General features: G+C 40.7%; 1 protein-coding gene across 11 annotated transcripts in view; it reads right to left on the bottom strand.

Annotated features, from left to right (window-relative positions):
• ARHGAP28 (Rho GTPase activating protein 28) overlaps positions 1–21,653 on the bottom strand; it is a 162,624-nt gene extending 140,971 nt beyond the window's left edge. For 6 of the 11 annotated variants that reach the window (XR_014233997.1, XM_082353550.1, XM_082353556.1 and 3 more), the window contains exon 1: positions 16,133–21,653. Coding sequence is in view for 5 of the 11 variants with exons in the window: in XM_082353550.1 (XP_082209676.1) it covers positions 16,133–16,308 (176 nt within the window). In the remaining 6 variants the exon portion in view is untranslated. The remainder of the gene's footprint in view (positions 1–16,132) is intronic. The other 5 variants (XM_082353561.1, XM_082353560.1, XM_082353562.1 and 2 more) reach the window with 2 other exon arrangements.
• Positions 21,654–22,520: the final 867 nt, after the last annotated feature.

The following is a 22,520-nucleotide window of genomic DNA, read 5'->3' as shown; positions in this document are numbered from 1 at the left end:
ATGTTTGCGATTATCATTAAGCCACCTACTCCCAAGATATAAGCTACTTTGTATTGGTTATTTGACTGGGGGAGTAGAGTAGGGGGGTGGGTAATAAAGTTCTAAAAGAATTATGTTTATGCTTCAGTCTGATTCTTTCAAAACAAATTCTCATTAATTTTGAAAGAAATGTACAAAGAGTTGAAGACACCCTCCCAAGGTGAGGTACTCTCATTAATTTATTTTCCTTGGTTTGGCTGTGACAATTAATATCTCTTTGACAATTCACTCATTGAGCCAATCCCATCCCACAAATAAAATCTTGCAAATATTTGTATAGACGTTACCACTACTTCCCTCACCAATTTCTCAGTACATCCAAGCTGAATTGAGCCCCCTTGTATACCCTCTCTTTGCCGCACACCCTACCCATACACTAGGATACCCACATCACCCAGTATGTCCACGTGCCCAACTAAAACACCACTCCTCTAGGAAGCAAAGCCTGTGTTCTCTCCAGAGGCATGAAGCTAAATAAGACATGGTTCCCAGTGGTCTCGGGATCCCTTAACAGCCCCTCAAGCACGGAAACTCCATCCTGTTTAGCTGTGATCCTTCACAGTGCCCTCAGGGAAGATACTCAGAAGATACGTGCTAAGAAAGAAATTAAAAGAAAGAATAAATGGATGAATGAACTGAATGACAGAGAATCTAGAGGTCTCTATTTTCTCAGTTTAATTTTTATTTTTTTCACACACTTACAATGTTAGAACAATTATTTGGACAAAGTGTTCAATATACTGGTTTTTTAAATCAATTAACCTGTTTGCTAAATGTATAACCCTCATTCTTTCTTAGCCAACCCTTGGTTTGGTTTCCAGAATACTACCACTGAATTCCTAATTTTTTTTCTCTCTCTCTCTCTCAACCTTTCATTCCTTTAAAATATGTGAGCTAAGACAGTTTCCCCAAATGTCAGTCTGATAGTATATTTGAGGTAATGTGACTCATATCCATCACAAACTGAACAGGGCAGATAACACTAGCTAAAGACCTGGGGGTTCTGAATAGTCTGGGCTCTTCTTCCACTGACTCCTTGTGACCTTGAAAAGTCACTACTCTGAGACTCAGTGTCCTCGCTGAAAGGTGAGAGGTTGTTACTAATACAACCCCCAATTCCTTTCAGCTTTATGTATTCTTGAGAATAAATTCTCTGTATCTTGCTATTATAGGCTTACAAGTTTCATGAGTAGGCAGACCAGGAAGCTGTCTACATTAGGGGACTGAGTTCTAGGGCCCACGGGCCACATCCAGTCCACTGCCCATTTTTGTAAATAAAGTTTTATTATAGTACAGTCATGTCTATTGGTTTATCAACTGCTGCTTTCGTGCTAATGATGGTGGAGTTACAACAGAGACTGTATGGCCAGCAAAGCCCAAAATACTGGTCTTTTGCAGGAAAACATAGCCAATCTCAGTTCTACAAAATGTGCATTGAGGATTGTGACTTCCTACCGAAAGATCTTGCCTCTCTTCCTTGAATGAGACCTGGAATTTCACCATTAGAAGTTACAAAATGTATATATGCTTTGGAAAGGCAAAATGCCTCAAGTGTTAAGCAGATAGTCCCCTAGTAGTAATCAAATGATCCCTATCTGAGACAGCAAAGGAAAATGGAAGGGCCCAGGCAAGCCAAAGCAAATTGAGCAGGCACCAAAGATAAATTTGCTTACTTCCCAATTTTGCTTGGGTCCACCATGGAGAGATGAGTCTCTAGATTTTGATATTGTGATGGGTTTTCATCTAAACCTGCTCCCTCACCTAGCCCCTCTTTTATGTAACAGCCGATGCCTATGGGACAGCTGGATGACAATCAGGTACGACAATAAAATAAAACCACCAAAGGGTCTACATACATTTTTCCCACTTTCAGGCTCTGATGAAATGATGTGTTTGAATCTCAAAAGCCATTACTCTGAGGAAAGGAAGGCAGACACAAAACAATATATACTGTAATGTTCTGTTTATATGACTTCCAAGAATAGGCAATATTAAGGTATGGTGATAGAAGTCAGAAACTGGCAGGAAGTAAAAGGGGCATGAAGGACATTTTCAGAGTGATGGAAATGTTCTATATCTTATTTTGGATGGCAGTTACATGGGTTAAAAATCAACTAGCTGAATCCTTAACTGTGCATTTTACTCTATATTAAGTATATCTCAACTTTAAAATTTATTAAGTGACTATTATCACTAAATAAAGGCTTTTTTGTTTGGGGATATGTCTTCAGAAATCTTGAAGATCTTTAGGATCATTGTCATTATAAAAATTTCCCCCCATAGGAATGGTTAAGAGGGTGAGGGGAAGGGGAGGTGGCTCTTGGCCTCTGCATCCATTTCCCTCACAGGTACATTCTTGCAATATGTCATGGGATACCTCAGTTTGGGGACCTACTCTTTCACAAAAACTCAAAAGCAGAAAATGAGGAAATAGTTGAAACAGATTTGTCTCCTTAAATTGTGTGTATGTGTTGCTGGACTATTAAAAAACACAGAGAAGATATACAACAACACGCTCACATGTTTCTTGGAAGTCTCTGCTTTACTTAATTTGCATTAAATTTATTCTAATATTGTGCCAAATAGAAGTATTAAATCTAGCACATATGATATTAATAAAAATGTATCTTTCAAAAAATTGTTATTAATAAATGCTCTTTTAAATCTGAACAAAAAATAATGAAGTGCCATGGCATTCTTCAACAGTATCTAGCATTCCTATTAACTGGGCTACCAGTCTACAATCATCTGAGAAATAAAAATCAGTTCTGCTTATTGGACAGGCTATATTTTTCAAAGAAAAGCTGAAAGACAAATACCTTACTGATATATTAATCTGACTTTGGTAGCTTGTTTGAAATGAACCAAACTCTACTTAAGAGTAATCAAAGGTACTAAATTAGGCAACAATACATGCTTACTGCACAGACAGCATAAGTACCCAAGAGATCATTTAAATAGGCAGAGTTAAATGAGAAGGGGAAAAGTGTTATTACAAAATTAGTACAGGTCTGAACCCGTGTTTTGGTTAAAAGTCTAGAATTATCTAATTACCTTCATTTCCAACTTAACAATTGAGAAAAAGAGAATTTACATGTTAGAAGGGATCTAGAGGTCAGCTAATGGAAGCCCTTCATTATTCTAATGAAGAAACTGGGCATGTAACCGAGTTCAGTCTGACCTTCATCGTTTTACCCAAAATGCACAGTAAGTGGTCTCTCCCCTCGCTGGCTGGTCTCATATTACGTGGCCTCAGGACACCAGCAACTGTGGCTACAATCGCTGTCCCTTTTCCTCAGACTGGTTCTTCTGCCAAAAACTCTTCCCCCTCTCATTCTTCCTACTAACTCATGCTCATTCTTTAAGGCTTAATCTAGTTATGACTCCTCCCAGATGCTTCCCTTGACCCCTTTCTCACCCACATCCATTTGAGCCCCGAGTGTTAGTTACACCTTCTCTGCTTTCCCAGAGCACCTCATGAGTTTTTCCTCAATCATTCTTTCAACCATTCAAATACTGAGTGTCTGCTCTGGGCCAGTGGGCTAATGCTGGGGAGACAGAGAGAGAGAGAGAGACTTCCTTTCTACCCTCAAGGAGCTGCACTTCAGATGCAGCTGAAATGCCTGTTAACAGTCCATCTATTCTCACTGAAGGACTATTAAACCATTTTTGCAGCCCCAGAACCTGACAGAGTGTATGGCATACAAAGGCTCAATAGATGGCTGTTCAATTTCACTTTTATTGTAAAAATCAGGAGTTCAAGTTTTTCTTCTTTTAATGAGTAAAATGACCCTTGAGCAAAATTTAATCTTTAAAACAATGGAGGGTATATTTACCTTCTATTAATTATCCATACTGCTCTCAGTTTTATGTGTCATGGCATGTTCATTTACAATTGTTGCCAGTTTTGATTTTTATTAATTATTCTTTACTTCATAGCATATTACCAAGAGTTCATGTTATCCTATGACTAAAGGCTAATTTAGCAGATTCTGGGAAAGCAGGTAGTATGCAAGGTCAGAACAGTATATGCTCCAACACAACACCAATCCAAGGTTTCTAATACTTCTAGGGTCAAAAATAATAGCAAATTATGAAACTATCATCATACATTTAAAAGGAATATTATCTTCACCATTATTTAATGAATTAATTGTTAATTTACTCAAAAAGCATATATGTACCTGTCACTGAATTAGGCCAGGGACACGGAGATGAATAAGACATGGTCCAGGGCATCAACAAACTCCTTGTCTTTAGAGAGGTCAGCTATGTAAGTACTACTGTAAGTAGTGGGTAAGTGCAATACTAGAAGAAAGTAGAGGTAGAGGAGGCACAAAGGTGGAAGTGACCAACGTGGCTTGAGGAGGAAGCAGTCAGGGAAGACCTCACAAAGGAAGTGATGCTTCTCAACCCGAGGAGAGGCCACATTTCCACAAATCAGCCCCCACTGTGTTTACTCAGCAACAATTTGTTAAGACTGCTGAGTGCCAGGCCCTTTAATGGGGGGGGGGGGGCGGGGCGGGGGGAAGGTAGTGAAGGATTCAGCAATGAAGAAAACAGACAATGCTCTTGTTCCAGAAGTGCTTAAGCACTACTGTGGGGCTAGTGATAAAGATTCATCCTAAATGCAAAAATGTTATCAAAGGATTATAAATAGGAGACTAAATGTGTTTAAATCTTGCATTCTAGAAATGCTAGGTTTCCTTCTTGACGTTCAGCCAATTTTCAGCTCTTTTTGCTAAGTTTTAAAAGCTCCCCCCTTCGGTCTCTTCACCTTCCCATAAGCTAAGCTCCTACAACAGGTTCCACTTGATGCCTCTATTTCCTTACCTCACACTCACTCTTCAACCTGCAGCAGACAGGCTTCCACCTCGCACTTCCATTAAACACACGCTCGCAAAGATCTTCATTGTTATCCACACTACAAATCCGGTGAACAATTTTTAGTCTTGACCTTATTGGTCACTTAGCTATCTTGCTATGGTTGTCCACTCATTCTGAACCTAATGCCTTGGCTTCCAGAATGCTCCATTCTGGTCTCCATCAGAGGCTCCCAAAGCTCTGCCTTTCCCTAACTGGCACTGCTCCTCGGGTTTCCATCTGTGCTCCCCTGCTGTCTCTGTAGAGACTCTATTCTCTATTCTCTCCTGCCAGAGCTCATCCAGTCCCAGTTTTCACTACCTCTCAAATGCTGAAGATTCCCATGAATAAATAGCTTAGAAGTCTTGGCCTTGATCTCCAAGCTTCCAACTTGTATAGCCAGCTATCAGCTGGGTATATACACTGAGCTCAAAATTTCACAGGCTAAACTTCTCCCACCCCCAATCTGCTCATCCACCAGAATTCTCAATTTCAGTTAATAACACTCTAAAACAAAAACTCAAGACTTTTTTCCTGGTCCCCAGTATGCATTTAATTACCAAATCATACCAACTTCATTGCTTGTCTTCCCAAAGACTCCATTACTCCCTTCCATCCATATTCGAACGACCCTAGTCTAGGCTCTCATCATCTTTACTTGGACAAGGGCATTAGCCTTCCAAATAGTCACGGTGCGCCTTAAAGCCACCTGTTATACTCCAGAGAAGAAAAGACACTGGGGGATCCTGGAACAGAAGGAGCAAACAGTTACAAGATCACAATTTTGATTTTATGGATTTTAATCCAATAGCTCTGAAACCAGATTAAAATAGTAATGATCTGAATCGGGTATGAGCAGGGTGGGGTTGGGGAGTGGAAGAGACAGAAGAGAGAATAAGTCAGTGTAAAATTTGATTAACTGAAGAGAGTTCCTCCTTAAGACCCATTAAAAAGTCCTCTGAGTGCAAAGTACTTACATGGATACTAAAGAGAATTGGTGCTAATTTTTTTAACTCCCACAATAAGAACTTTTTTAAGAGTCTGGATAAGAGAAGTATCATGTTTGTTTAGGATAAGTATAATTGAAATCAGCTTCACTTGGGCTTCTTCTAAGCAATGACTCATGTTGTTTTAGCTGGTGTTGACTCACTGCCCCACAAAGGATGACACAGCTTTAAACAAGCAGAGCAGGGCCTGCTTTTTCCAATTACATGCTTCCAGCAACTGAAGAGGTGGGAGTCCTCTGGAGTGGAGCCTTCTGCAACTAAGCACAATTTTGATTTTACAAAAACAGTTGCCAAGTCGACCTTGTAATCACTGAGCTTTGTAAATGAGGAGGAGAGAAGTTAAGTTGTGGTATGTTAAAAATCACAGGGGCCAGGCATCCTCTGTTTTTTCAAAACAGAATCTACGGAAACTTACAGTCAGCTCTTTTCCCATTTAATTGCTTACTCTATTGAGGTCAGCAAATGTTTTTCTTCAAGATGCCAATGAAAAGTCGCAGCAAGTGTTTTCGAGACTCTCCAAGTTACGTTTGGTGAGATAACGTGCAAGGGGAGTTGTAATAGTGTTTGAAAGGAAGCTAAGGAAATGTCGTTCTCATTAACGGTCACCACCTTTTCTCCAGTCCTAGACCTTTAATGTTCTCCCATCTGCGAGCCAGTTTTCCCCTCCTCCATGTTTTCCTTGCTGGTGGCCTGACTGTTCCCAGAGCACATTGGTCCATGCTGTGGGCCTGAGTAGGTGCCGTGGTAATGTAAGCAGGGGACGAGGGGTCAGCAGAACAAATTCAGAGCCTGGCTCAACAAGTTGGTTATTCCTTGTGAGGTTTTCGACAAGACACTTTTCCATACTTTGCTTCCCAGCTGTACCACAGAGATTAGTCCTCACTCATTACTGGTCTTTCATGATATTTAGTTCCTATTAGTAATACACTCTGAACAAGTTGGCTAGTTAAAAATAGTTAGAGAAGACTTCTAAAGACATGGCAGTTGGCAGAGAAGCCCAGACCAAACTGTTTAGGTATAACTAAAATGACTGTCCAGCCTCTGTAGTTCCAGTGTTCTAAAAAACAAAGTTGATCGAAATGAATACCTCAGAAAATGAACACAAGTGCCTGGAGGCCACTCTGATGCTGACCTCTCCAGAAGATTCAAGTCCAGACTACAATGGGCCCTGGGTTTGTTTCCTAAACAGAAATCCTTGAAGCCCAATTTAGGTTCAGCATTATCCATGGCTCCAAGGTCACTGAGGGATAGGGGCTGCGCTCAGGCTGATGGGAGACCAGGGATGGCTCGGGGTCCGGACTGGATTGCACAACCTATCTTAACTTATCCTAAGTTTCTGAGCACCATTTTGAACAGAACTGGTCTTCACAAAAGGCATGGTTCAGGACCTGCCTGTCCCTTGGTTGGCTTCAAAATCAAGATAAGGTGAAAACTTGATTGAATATTAGGAGACAGGAGAGGAAAACCCCATTAATTCTCATGGAGCATTGCTTCTCCACCCTGCATTAAGAACTGTTATAAGTCACATGGAAGGAACAAAGTGAAAAATAAGTTTTTAACCATAGAAATCTATCTTAGTAGTTAAAGAAAATGGTTAATAAAACTAACATGAAAAATTCTAAGAACATGAACCTAAGGGTTTGAGGATTAAAAGTTGCCCTCCCCTCCTTCTGCCTAAAAAAGAGCCCTAGGAAGATTTCCTATAACTCATTGCTTGGATCTCACTTTCCTGGTCAAGTTGAATGACTTCTGTAGTACATTTTGTCTATTTTAAAATATAGTTACCTAAATAAGACTGCAAGATGGGCAAGTATATAGCTTTTAAATTTTAAAAAATCCTATTATTTTACTTCCTTCACATGGCAACAAAATTTCTCAAAAAAACTATTTATATCCATTCATATTTAACTTGCTCCATGCTCATTCCATTAACACAGAATAGACATGACTGCAAAAGGAAAGACTAAATCAAAACTGAGTATAATATCTACTATGTGAAAGTTAGTATAGCTGGTTGCTAAGCAGGGATATGATAATACTGTCCCTGCTCTCAATAAACCTATAACCAAATTGTGGCAGAAAAACACTAAATCCACAATATACTAAATAATGTTTCAAGATTTAAATAACGGGTTAAAAGCACCAGTTTTAGAAGGGCTGCCATTATCTTGCTGTGTGATCTTGGGCTATTTCTCTGTGCCTCAGTTTCCTCCCATGTCACTGGATTGTGGTGAGGATTAAATGAGATAGTGCATGTCAGGCTCAGTAAGCTATCAATAAAACCTGGCACCTTTTTTTTTTTTTTTAAAGAATTGACACTACAGGACTGTGCGTGATGAATTACCAACAGATCATTATTGTTATGGTAGGTAAAAACCCTTCTGGCTACTACTGTGAAGGAAGTCTTCAGAAAGGAGGTCTAGTCCTTACTTCTTTAGCTACATTTATCCTCTTGTGTTTCGCTTTACAGCGCAGCCACTTAAATATGGGTTTAGTCCCAACCACTGACCTGTTAACTTTGGCTACTACGTGAATTTTTCAGTATGGTAATGAAGGTAGGGAAAAGTGGGGAGGAAAGAGATCAAATATCATATTATCAGTTATAATGTCATTTTAGTTTTCTAAACACCTGTCAGGTTTCTCTACAGCTCTATAAAAATATAAATCCATTGATGGGCCTTTGTATAAAGCCAAAGGCACTGTCCAGTGTTTTCTAAATTGATTTTCATAAATCAATACTGAACAGGAAACTTCAAAGGAATTCTTGTCCCTATACATTACAGATGTACAAAAGCAAATTCTGTGGCTGACCACAAAATTTAACATAGGAATAAAGATTTATCTCTTATACGTAAAAGATAATCAGCACCACAACTTAGAATTATTAAAATAGTACAAATATTTCTCAAGTGTTTCACAATTTAAAACTACTACATACTATTCTGCCTTTGGTTTCCAGTCTCTCCTTCTCCTTCCTGTCTTTGGTATTGTGTGTTTGTGTGCAGCAATCATCTATTCATCGAAGGGATCAGAAATGGAATGCATAGGTTTAATTAGTTTGTAAGAGTAACATGAGACACCACAGCTGGTTCTCAACTTGATATTAGCATACGTCCTCCCACACTTGGAATTACTTGGCACTTAATGCCTGTCAAATGGATAGTTTTACCTATAATATTCATTTACTGAAGAATGATGTAACACATTTGATACTCAAAGAATGTGTCATAAACCACAGATATTTAGGAAGATGATATATAGTAAAACAATCTACTACTTTCTTTAGTTCCCACTTTAGGCACTTTTGGACACAACATTAATATTTTGATGCACATCCTCTAATAATCACAAAGAAATGGATACATGAAATTCCCCATTATAAAGAACAACACATTATACAAAACTCACTAACTCAAGTAACCAGAACATAGCAAGAAACTGAAAGCAAACAAGCAAACCAAAAAATTCTCAAGGAAACTGAAATAAATGCTATCAAAATCTTTTGTTAGATTATACATTTTAGTTCTTTGAGCAGCATTCTCTTTACACAGTTCCAACAAGCTTGATTATCTAGTCAAAAGTAAATTACAAAGCATGTTAAAAATAGAATATTAGAAAGAACAAAAGTACTGCTAAAGGCTTTAAGGTCTGCCTGAAAAGAAGGAAAACAACAACAATAATAAATAATATTTAAATTATATAATCAATAAAACAATACACCAATATAGGCTATTTACTTTTTTTTTTAACATCTTTATTGGAGTATAATTGCTTTACAGTGGTGTGTTAGTTTCTGCTGTATAACAAAGTGAATCAGCTATACATATACATATATCCCCCTATCTCCTCCCTCTTGTGTCTCCCTCCCTCCCACCCTCCCTATCCCACCCCCCTAGGTGGTCACAAAGCACCGAGCTGATCTCCCTGTGCTATGCGGTTGCTTCCCACTAGCTAGCTATTTTACGTTTGGTAGTGTATATATGTCCATGCCACTCTCAGGCTATTTACTTTTAAAGCGAGCAAGACATCAACATCTCAATCAGTGCCTGTACTACAGCACTGTAATTCCTACTGACTTAATGATGATAGTCGTTTAGAAAAGGTTCTTTTCTGCACTAAAGATAGATTTGACTTCATATATTCATCCAAAGAGGCTTAAAAACAAAATGAAGTCTACTGTTTAAGTGGATAAACTTTGTTTCCAAAATTTTCTTCTGAGGAACATTTTACTCCCTTCATTTGCTTTTCTATATAACATTCTACTTCTAATCTTTGCTAGAACCGATATCTAGAGACCACAGATTGAGAAAACAGAGAATGGATATGACTTCAAAAGTGAAATAGTTTGGTTTAAGGATGGAATAAGAAGAAATTTTGATTATATGCAAATTAGAATGTTTGCTTTAGTTACGATACATTTGCAAATGTTCAAGTAACATCTCTGGAACACTGGTAAGGGGAAAATGTTTCCCATCAGATGCAAGCATAGTGCCAAGAAAACAGAAGGACAGCCTCAGTAACAAGTGCCAGGCAAAGTGGGACCTAATAACCACCCTCTCTGAACACAGCATTTAATTTAGCAACTTTCTGATTATTTTTTCTATTAAGCCTGTAATAAAATTTTGCTTTCAAAAAATCATGGATTTTGAAAATTAGGGAATTTATAGGTTTCATGAACTCAGATCAGATAAAACTAAGCCATTTTATTGTACTTTGTGGCAAAACTGTGAAAAAAAACAGGTTAGATTACATTTGGTTGACTTTTTAAAGGCAAAAAAGCACAAATAATAAAATCAGAGAGAATACTGAATGTGGATTTTATAGTATGTAAAATAAGTCAAACGTAGGAGGACTGAGAAAAACTGAAAATCACTATTAGAACATCACTGTAATAAATGTTACTGGCAAGATCCGTAGATGGATGTGAAAATCAGAGGAGGAAAGTTTGAGGAGAAACAGGATGTTAACACAGTCAAAGCGTATCTCTCCCAAGATATTTATTAATTACATAGGGAAATCTGGCAGACAACACCTTAACCAGGTGTTCAGAGCTAACATCAACATTAACGAGACAGCGACATCGTGAACCCCCCAAATGATGCACTGAGAAAGGCCTGACATCATTCTGTGGAATTCTCACCCAAAACACATAACTTCAATCCAGTCATGAGAAGACATAAGACCCATCCAAATTGAGGGACTTCCTACAAAACAACCAACTGGTACTCCAAAAGTGCCAAGTCAGAAAAGACAACAGACTGTCATGGATTGTAGGAGGTTTGGGAGTCATGACTAAATCCAATGTGGGGTCCCGGATTCAATTCTACAACAGAAAAATTCCAATTCTAATGGAAAAACTGGTGAAATCAGAATAAAGTCTATAGTTTAGTTAATAGTACTGTAGCAGTGTTAATTTTTTGGTTTTGATAATAGAACACAGTTCTGCAAGATATTAATCTTAGGGAAGATTAGGGAAGCTGGAGGAGGTTACATGGGAACTTACTGCACCACTTCTGCAAATTTTTGGAAGTCTAAAATTACATCAAAATAAAAAGTTAAGGGAAAGTTATCATCTTCATCCACATGAAAATGATTCTACAACACTCTAAGTTCCCTGAATTTTTTCGGATACATTAAGGATTAATGATCAGGGAGAGCTGAGCAGGTTAAAAATGGACAGAGCAACTGGCCAAATGTTAAGCCAAATGACACGATCAAAGGAAATGTGCCAGATGTTTTCCAACAGCTCTACATATGGAGGCACCTACAATCAGCAGGGACCCCACTGTAAAAAGAAACCAGAGCCACCAACTCTGGTTTCAGCTTTCACATAAGGAATGACCTATAAATACCTCATTCTCTCCTAAGAATCCTATTTCCATTACTCTTTCTGAATCCTCTAGAAAAGTGTACCTACTATGCCCCAGAATTTGGTGTACCTGTGTATATGTTTGTAAGCTCACACAGACCTACATTAATGCTTAACTGAACAAGAGTTGGCACCTTGAAATAAATGTCTTTCTAATTAATTAATTTCAATCCAGGAATGTACCACTAAATATGTGGTACATTCCTGGATTTTTTTTTTTAGCCCAGGTCAACAAACTTTTATTGCCATTTCTGGCTCCCCCAGCCCCAGCAAGACCCCTGCTTACAGGGTAGAAATACTGAGCTCTGGTGCAGAGGAATGGGGGGTGTTACCTCTCTCTGCACACTGCCAAGGTTAAAAAAAAGAAACCCACTTACTGGAGAGGGAAGGCCATACAGGGTTGGAGTTCAAGGGCATGTATGGCTCGGTCCCACCTCTGCTGGCTGCAGAATATAGAGACCATGGTTCCAAACATTTTTTAAAGGAGGGGAGAAGTTGCCAACTCTAGTCTTTTCCACAAACAAAATATTTACTTTCTATTCACCACTAATTCCATTTTAATCAAATCATTCCCATTATAATGAACAGTTATGCTATTAGGAAACAATATGCCCTTGACAAAAGTTTTAACATTGCTATAGAATTAGAATTCCTAGGATAACCTTGGGGAGCTTCTATATTTGTTTTTCAGGAACAGTTGGCTCTTTTCCTCCTCTATTTTTGTCCTCTTTCAGGAAGTTTATGGTATATTGAGATAAACATCAGAAATACTCATAGCCATTTTACACTATAGCTTCACTAAAAAATGTTGTATATGTTATTTGTATATAACTTAGGAAATCTTTGAAAAACAAGATATCTAGCTTCATCTTCAGCTACCTTTCATTTTGTAATTGAAATCATTTTGAACACATGTTAACATTTTCACTCTCGATTCTGAATAAGGGTCTAGGAGCTTAGCTTCTCTAAAAATCACATGATTCTAAAGATAATTCCAACCATTTGTTTCAACAGAACTGAGAATTTGTAATCCTTCGTTCTCTTTTATCCTTACAACAGAATGTAAATATAGAATGTTTGTGAAATAAGGAATTGCTTTCCCTCCTCACAACAAATGCTTATTTAGTACTCCTGAGTCTCTTCCCTGCATGAGTAAGTTTGGGGGATAGGTACCAAAAATGTTCTACTCTTTACGTCAACAGCTGTGATTAAAAGCGGTAACAGTAATAATGCAGCTTACAATTATCAGGGGCTTCCTTGGTGTCGGATGCTAGTCTAAGCAGCTGAAGCAGGCTGCCCAAGGTCACATAGTAGGAAACGGTGTAGGTGATGAACAGCGTCTGGCAGTCTGACCCCGAGCCTGAGTAACTGGCAAGTACACTTTACACTGGCTACTCACTTTAATAAAATAAAATGGGCAGGCCCCAAAAGAAATTACAATGGACACCCAGCTTCAGTGTTGAAGAGTAACAGGGACAGGTGTGTAATGGAGCCCATGGAAGCCTCAGTTGCTGGATCCTTTGGGGGTTTTTTTGGTTTGTTTGTTTGTTTATTTATTTATTTTTGGCTGTGTTGGGTCTTCGTTTCTGTGCGAGGGCTTTCTCTAGTTGCGGTAAGCGGGGGCCACTCTTCATCGCGGTGCGCGGGCCTCTCACTATGGCGGCCTCTCTTGTTGCGGAGCACAGGCTCCAGACGTGCAGGCTCAGTAGTTGTGGCTCACGGGCCTAGTTGCTCCGCGGCATGTGGGATCTTCCCAGACCAGGGCTTGAACCCGTGTCCCCTGCATTGGCAGGCAGATTCCCAACCACTGTGCCACCAGGGAAGCCCTGTTTGTCTGTTTTTAATGGGAAGCTGACGTCCAGATTTATATCTGAAGCCTCTTGATTTTGAAATGTTGCCCCTTATTTCAAGCTTTTTTCTAAAAATCCTATTGATCTGAAAGGTCAAGGGCTACATTCTCAAGGCAGGCTCTTCATCTCATTTCTCTTTGTATCACTAATGCCTATTGTGTTTCTGGCACATAGTAGGCACAAATAGGTTGACATACTGTTAAAAATCCTTCCATTTTATCTTGGCCATTTGGTAAGAATTCATTAATTTATTGAGCTACTACAGTGGCCAGACACTACTCTGGGCACTTGGGATACAATAGTGAAGAAAAGAGAATAGTAAAGAGAGAGAGAGAGACTATATTTTAGTGGAAAAAATAGGCCAAAAAAAAAAAAAATCAAAAGCGCATAAAGTTAGATGAAGTATAGGCTTGGAAAATAAGGAGATGGCTTGCTTTGAAATGAAACTATGCTACCCAGAGCTAAAGAAAGATGACACTTAGAAAGTCAGATACAATAGCCCATGCTTCCTAGTGCCATTACTGGTCACTACTCCACAAATACATTACACATATGTAAGCAGTTTAAAGGAAAGGGTATTCTTGAAAGAGAGAGTGCTCTCTTCATAAGTGGAACAATACAATCTTGCTCCTTGGCTTGAAAGGGAGTATTGATCAGTAGTTAGTGAGTCAAAGGTTAATAACTCAGGCCTGATTACTTCTGTTACCAGGCGCATGATTGATAGTGTCCTCTGGCTCCCTGTAAATACAGGAACCTCTTTTTGATCGCTGTTACTGAGAACCAAGGAATTAAGCTCTTCTCTCACAATTCAGTTGTAGGGGGCGGGGGTTGTCTATCTCCTGCATCAGAGGGTGAGTAGCACGAAGGCTCCCATACAGAGGGTACAGGGCAGTCAACAAAAATGAAAACTTGGAGCAACATAAATCTAATTGGCAACTGTACAGCAAAACACTAACTATGATAGGCAACTCTTTTGCTCTCGTATATTACTATTTCACGAGACCACATGCTGAGTTAATGGAACTTCTCCAGTTTGCTATGGAAAGGGATGTAATTTCGGATTGCCCAAATGGCACAATCTGGCTCTTGCTCCCAGACAGCTGCAGGGAGCTATAGACAGGACAGCTACACCAGGACCATCTAAAAATGCACAAACCTGGCCCCCACTTCTCACCAAATCATGTATATCTATATAGTTACTCATAATAGGAGTAATTATAGTCAAGGATCATGTTTAGAAAAGAAAACACTCTAAAGACAAATGCAAGTCTGTACCTTCAAGTAGCCTTTAAAATAATGTGCACAGCTCTTAAAACTGGAAGAAAAATGTTATTTTCTCATTGTCTTTATATAAAAATTAGATTTCACTCAGGCTGCTCTTTTTGGAAGAAACAATATTTTCTTTGTTAGCCAAGCCCAACACAGATCTCATGCCAATGCAGTTTGCTCTTCGCATGGATGCTAGCCAAGAGGATATTTCTTGAAATAAAGTCACAATCTGTTGAAAGCCTTGCAAGTCAATTAAATTAGGAAACAAGTAATCTTTATCACATAACTAAAGATAAAAGTATGAGAAAAAAATTACTGAAAATAAACATGCAAAAAGGCACACTACTCAAATCTCCCCACTAGTAAAGAAAACCATTCGTCAGTGGATCCACTGCAGATAGTCACATTTAAACAAATAATACTTCTCCTAAATATGTGTCAGATATCAAATCATCTCACTTAGTGTAATATTTTTGTCCACAGAAGGAAACTTCCTAAGGGTCTAACATTTTCGTTTAGTTAATAGAAGTCTCATTGGCCTTGATCTTGCATCAAATACATGAACACTGATAGACTGATTAACATTAATTAATTAACATAGATATTAAATCTAAAATGCACATAGTGAGAAGCCTTCAAACCTCTTTTGATCCAAAGAAAAATTATAATTGCATTTATAGACAGAGTCAACATTAGCAATAATAGTGACACCAATGTATTTATACAATTGGAAGGTTTTTTAAATCTAGAAATAAAATTGTTTTTAAAAGTCTACTGAGATTTCCTTTTTGGAGACTCTCCAGCTGCACTTTAGCTCCTGTGAAATGCAGTTACTAAATAAATTCTCGATAGTGTTTGAGGATTTAAGATAATATATTTTACTTTTTTTTTCATTTTCCGCTGCTGTTTCATTTTAAATTATTTTTTAAAATTCTCCAATAGTTCAATAGGTGAATTTGGCAGACATCAGGCATATGCCTATTATCAGCAAGTTGTACCAAGAATTCAACTCCGCTGCTAACCTCTCCTAGCCATCGTCTTTAGCCGTTGCCGGCTGAGACTTCCCATCAAGGACAAATACAAAGAACGGGAGGCTCACTCAACCAGTCCACCAAAACTTGAAACAACAATCAAGCGATGGTGGTCCTACGCTCCGGCGGAAAACCCAGCTGCATACGAACCCCCCCCCATCCCCCAGCCCAGGAGACCTCTGCCCCTTCGGCGCGGTGGGGTACCTGCTGCCTGGGTGGCTGGCGGCGGCCCGGGGCGCGCAGCGCGGCTCTGAGCTGGGCGGCTGGGGGCGCGCGTACGAGTGGTAGGCGGTCAGCACCACGCCGCCCGAGTCCTCTACTTCCATCGTCAGCCGCGCATGTCTCCGCTCCGGCCCGAGAACAAAGGCGGGGACCAGCATGGGCCAGCGCACCGGACCGGTCACCGGCGGGGAGGAGCGGCCCGTCCGGCTCCCAGGGCAGAGGGGCTCCTCCCGCCGCTGGGCTGTCAGGGGCGCTGGCAGGCCGCCCCGCCCGCCGGCCGCCGATTAGCCCAGATTCAAATACACGCCCACCAACCCCCCTGGGGTGGGGCGGGGAGGGCGAGGCGGGGCGTCGGGGTGCAGGCGGCCGGGGACCGGGGAAGTGAGGTGTGGGATCCCTGCGTCTAGGAAACTGGAAACCCGCCGCGATGCTTAGGGGCTCGGGCTGGCTGCTCTAGTAAAGTTTTGCTTGCTTTGTTTCTTTTCCTGTTCCTTTTCTCAACCCCCCAGCCCCACCCCTTCAAACGGGAGGCTTGTCCCGTGGCTAGGAACATTTCCTGCTGGGCAGCCCGAAGTCAGAGAAAGAAAGGGCGCCTGGGGAGCCCCGGCTGAGAAGCACGGGGACCGGCTCCAACGTGCGCGGGCTGGCGAGGAAAGGAAGAAGAGGCGACGCTGTCTCATTGAAAGCCTCCACAGCAGAAACTGAAGAACCGGGTCACGTTGCTGTTTACTTAGTCCAGTTCCAGTCAACGTGATTTCCTTGCGGGCAGGTAATGCCCTATTACGACGAGCAGAACACTTCCCTCCCTCACCCTCGGTGCCGCAACCATCAGGCTCTTACCTCACTCCCACACCCCATTCGTCCTCCCCATCCCGCTCCGATTCACATCCTGCTTTCAGCTGGCCTGAAAATTAGACTTGATCGCTCTGGGAAGAGAGCCTATTATTCCCAGAGGGCTTTACTGAGGGAGGGTCTGGGGTCTGGCAGGGAGGCGGATAAAAGGGGGCATAGTCAGAAATCTGGGATCTGAAGTACATCTTTACCTCCATCAGACTAACAGCACAGATGGAAAGAACAGTCTTTTAGCCAATGAAAAAGAGAAGCCGTAGAACGCTACACAGAGGCCCACCCCGACAAGGCATTCTACCTTCTGCCTCTTACGCTCCGCTGGGAGCAGGGGACTCGAAGGAGAACTGAGTTCACCCCTTACTGAGGGGTGACCTGGATCCTGCTACTTAACATCTCAGAATCTGTTTCTGTATCTGTGAAATGGGGAGAATAATATTCTTCTCGTGGGGTCAAAAGCATCAAGTACATGCTAGCTCTCAAGAAATGTTGATTCCCTCTGCTGCTTCCTTCACATTCATCAAGAAAGGAGACATTTGTTTTCACTGCACTTTCAGAGATTGGGAAAGCAAAAAAAAAAAAAAAAAATTTCATCCAAAATGCCTTTTAGAAAATGTTTTGTTGACTAAAAGGGTGGGATAATAATGAATAACATTTACTAAAATACTTACTCGTTGTGTGTTGGATCCTACATATTAGCTCTTTAAACAACTCTGTAAGGTAGGTAGTAGTATTATCTCAATTTTCTGAATAAACAAACTTGGGAAGCATCAGTGTATGGATGGGGCACAAAGAATGCTTCATTCTCCAAAAATTTCAGCTACAAAGAGGCATCTGTTTGCCGACTGTGTTTAATGCCAAATACATTGAAACTAAGAGAATGCTTTCTTAAAATATGAAATAAAGAAATAGTATAAGTATTGATACACGTCCAGAATGCCTCCTCTAAAACCTTGGAATGGGATATGTTTTAGAATTTATAAATATTTTTTACTTTTAAAAGGTAATTTGGTGCATGCACCATTTAATATAGAACACCTCCTGTCCAGTGTGATTTGGGACAGAACCCTGTATTCAAATATATTATTCCTTCAGCAAATAAATGGACCCTAAGTGGGATAAATAAAGTCTGTTAATACCCTTACATTTATGAAGGTCAGGTTTGTCACCAAATGAGTTTCGACACTAAACTTTTAAAAGTGTGTAATTTTACAGCTTTTTGAATTTTGGAATCACTGTAAGGAATTATAGTAGTGGAACCTTTTCTGGGCATGGAATTTCTCCTTGGCATTTTCTGTTTGTTTGTTTCTGAACTACAGACTCACAATTTTAAATACCTGCAGGATACTTCCTTGAAAATATTTTTTCCATAACTCATGTCCAACATTGCAGAGCTCTCCCTCATGCCAGCTGCAGGGGCTCTCCGCTTTCTCTTGAGTATTCATATTTTAGACACCCTGGAGTCACTTTGGCTCCTCGCTCCCAACAGTGATCACATCTGTCATTTCTTTCTCATTATTTCAATTCTATTCCCACCACTACTGTCCTTGTTCTCGCGTCACCGTCTCTTTCCTGGGTGACAGTGAGCTTCCCTGGACACAGGTTACCTTCAATCACCTTCCTCTTCAACCCTCCCCCACATTCAAAGTGCTGGGAAAGTGATTTTCCTAAAACATAGGACCTCCCCTTTTCAAAAACCCTCAGTTGTAACCCACTTGCTACAAACTTAAGTCCAAGTTCCTTAGAATAGGTTCTCATTAATCTGTTTTGGTCACCTACTACTTTTTTACTCCCAAGTCCCCGTGGCCCACTTCCACCATCCTGTCCTGCATTCTTACCTTTGCCTTTGGTCTTCCCTGTCCTTTCCTGTCTGGAAATCCTCAAAACCCCCTACCTACTCCCACGAAGTCTTCTCAGGTGTTCCAAACTCAAAGGAACCCCTCCTTCTGCCCTCCAGAGGAAACTGCTCTCACTCCTGCAGTGGGGACCACCCCACCCTGCCCTGCAGCGAAAGCACGGTCAGCCAGAGCCCTGTGTGCGCGGAGCTCACGCCTGGCTCTTGTGCACTCATCACGCGGGGCTAACAGGGCAGAGTGGTGTTTCCCACCAAGCCCACATGTGGCCACAAAATCTCAGAATGGAGCCCACAGCAGCAAGGTAGGTTTGAGATGAAACTGTGCTAACCCAGGATTGTATTACTATTTTCCAACAAATTAGTGTCTTTTCCTAAGTTGTAAGCTATTGGAAGTGCTAGTGTCACATTTTTATCTTTACATCCCAGAGCCCATGTTTTGCAGAGTTGGCACTCAGTAAGGAATCTTGTTGAGTGAAGATATGAATCAATGAATGAATCAGTGAAGGAGATAGCCCTCTTGAGTGTGATGGTTGCAATTTTCAGGGTAGCCAAGGAATTATTATAAATGATTCATTTATAATAATTCTCTATGGCACTGCAAACTAAAAAAAAGTTTCACACGTATGTATTAATATTTTTTGAGTGTGGATATACGCTGTTGACTTAATAAACGACAACTCTTTAAGCATTCTTGAGTTTTCAAGTTTCATAAGTGTGGTAGAGAGCATGTATTAGATTTTATAGAATACACTGTACAAGATATTCACCTTTTGCCCTTCAGATCCACTTGCCACCCTCATGCCCCTGCTTGGTGCCAGTGGCTCACTTTATGGTCTGCATCTGTGAGCTCTCTTGCCTCTGGCTTCAGATAGGGTGCGATCAAAGAGAGGCTCCACCAGAAGATCTAGAAGGAGAGGGAAAAACCAGGTTGGGTATTTATTTCCCAGGCTTCTTCTCTATTTTGCTGCCAGCTGGTTCCTTCTACCCAAGGCCAGAGCTCCTAACTGCAGCCTTCTCCCATGCTGCTCTCTCTGGATTCCCGTAATTCTACCTCCATCTGGCCCTTCATGCCTAGGGGTGGTAACAGCTTCTGCTTCACCGCGTAATCCCTCCTTCTGCCCTCCTGCAACATCCCTGTTGTTCCTTCACCCCACCCACACCTTTACAGACAGTCCTTTTAATAAACTCTGCTCATTCACCTGGGCTGAGTACCCCATCCCTTCCTGCCAAGACCCTGGCTGATAGGTATCCCTGTGAGAGCTGGGCAGTACCCTGTGAGCAAAAGCATTAGCACATCTGCAGTCAACTGTGCGAGGACTCACGCTATGAGGGATAGGTACACACGATAAATAAACTCATGTCAGTTCAGGTGCTGTGTCGCCAAATAAGTTCAGGTCTGAACGAGTTTTACAGTCAAATGAGTTAAGAAAAAGCTTCCAGATTTGAGAGCTTTTTGGATTTCAGAATTACAGATATGGGATTGTGGACCTGGTAGAGTCTGCTTACATTTTTTGGCTTGCTGGGAACCACTGGGCTGGGGGATGACAGCCCAAGACTGTGACCGCTGACTCGGCGGTGAACAGGGACCCTGGGAAAGATTCTCCATCTGGGAACTGGGCTGATAAATTGCCCTTATGGTAGACAGTAGACATTCAGTGCACAGAAATAGCATTTTCAGTTTACTTAGACTAGGGGCAACAGTAGAGGGAAAATTCTCGTTTGCTGCACTGCACCGCTCTGGTGGTCACTGCAGTGCCCAGCAGTGGACTGAGAACGGGCGACCTGGGTGTCAGCACCAACTCTGCCACAACAGAACACCGGGACCCGAGCAAGCTTGAACTGCAGACCTGTTTCCTCACATGTAAGAGAAACAAAACAGCCCACATTTACTGAGCACTTACCACGTGCCTGGTTCTGTCCTAGGCATCAGAACACCAATCATGAAACACTCACAGCAGCCTACTGAGATAAATATTGTTAGCATCTTCATTTTACAGTTGAAGAAACTGGCTTTAGTAACTTGCCCAAGGTCACCCAGGCTAGGACATACCAAAGCTAGGGTTCAAACCCAAGGAGTCTGGCTCCCTGAATCCAGGCTCGTTAAGTATTATAGTTCTCTTTCATAAAACGTTTGTTGAGATTCAAAGCCCATTCCTCCTTTATAATATAATGAGACGGGTAGGATTTATGCTTCTTTGTGGCAACTTTCCATAAACCTGTTTAGCACATTGGAGGATAGATATCACTAGCATATAATAATGACAATGAAAATGTAATAAATGAAGAAGGAATTACATGTATTTTCAATGCACAGTAATAAGTAGTTCAAAGTTTATGTTTTATATATATATACATATATGTATATGCAGTTCACTAACTGCTCTAAGAATATGTTGAAGGTTAATTCAGTATTTCATTCTGCCTTGTAAATTTGTCAGTGGAATCACATATATAAGGTATTAAAGGGTAGTGACATACGTGATCTACAGGTGCACAAAGACTCTGCACTTTCCAAATAAACAGAGGAGGTAGAGTGGTAGACCGAAGAGGGTCACACAGAGTTGAGTTTGAGTTTGAATTCTGAATTTGCTACCTATTCTCTGTGTTAATTTTTCCCTGTTTTAATTTCTTAATTTGAAAAGTGGGGGATCTCCTCCAAGAGTTGAATAGCATCTTGAAAACACCAGTCATGGTGCTAAGCATATCATAGATGCTCAGCAGATATGGGTTCCCTTCTCTCTTGTTCACTATCCCCTGTCACCTGTCCTCTACCTCAGCCTTTACAGAAGCATCATTTGAGTTCAACCTGATCTTCAGAATTCCAAAGGTGTTTCAGAACCTATACTGAGGGATGAGTCAGACTTAATTCACATAATGAAGCTTACCTGGGAAAGCCTCACAAACTCTGGGACCCAAGTGTAAGTGACACGGCAGTAAGTATTATGTAGTATGTAGATATTCCAGCATATTCAACCCCACCAGGAAAGGCAAGAAAACAGGGCATTTATGCAAAAGCTTAACATGGACAAAAGAAAAGTGTCTCTTGTGGCTTTGGCTGCTTATCTGCTAGGATAATGGTTTAGGACCAGAAAAGGAAAACAGCTGCAGCTGCAGGAGTCTTTGTAGCCGCTGCCTGCCATCCTCTCAGCAAGAGGGTTTGAAGTTTCATAGTTACTGGCCCTATCTTGCAGGAAATGAAGGCACAGTTCTTACCTACCTAGAGAAACATGTTAATTCTGTCAAACTCCACCTTACGTACATTCACCACTTCCCCAAAATCCTCTAGAAAGACTGGGTAAAATTAGGGGGAATTAATGCAAACTTTCATTTATGTAAAGAGAAAATACTTTAATGAAACAACTATTTTGAAAGTATTTAGAAAGTAATGAGTAAATCCTTCATCATTGAGTCAGCTGATAAACCTTGAATTTCTACCCTGAAATATTTTTTAAAACTTATTGGCACTAATTAAATTATACAAATTTATTTTCTGAGTGCTCTCAAGAGGACACAGAATTTTTAGACTACTCTGATTTTCCTATTGTTTTCTTAGCATAAAGATTAAAAGATCTTTAAAAAGATTTTAGGGCCTATTTTCCTTCAGTAATTGTTCTGTGTTCTATGATCAGTTTGGTAATCAGGTTAAGCAGACTGTCACCATGAAAGCCT

The sequence above is a fragment of the Balaenoptera borealis genome (assembly GCF_965194805.1).
Source record: "Balaenoptera borealis genome assembly, chromosome: 14".
NCBI lineage: Eukaryota > Metazoa > Chordata > Mammalia > Artiodactyla > Balaenopteridae > Balaenoptera > Balaenoptera borealis.
This window is presented reverse-complemented; position numbering and strand designations above follow the sequence as displayed.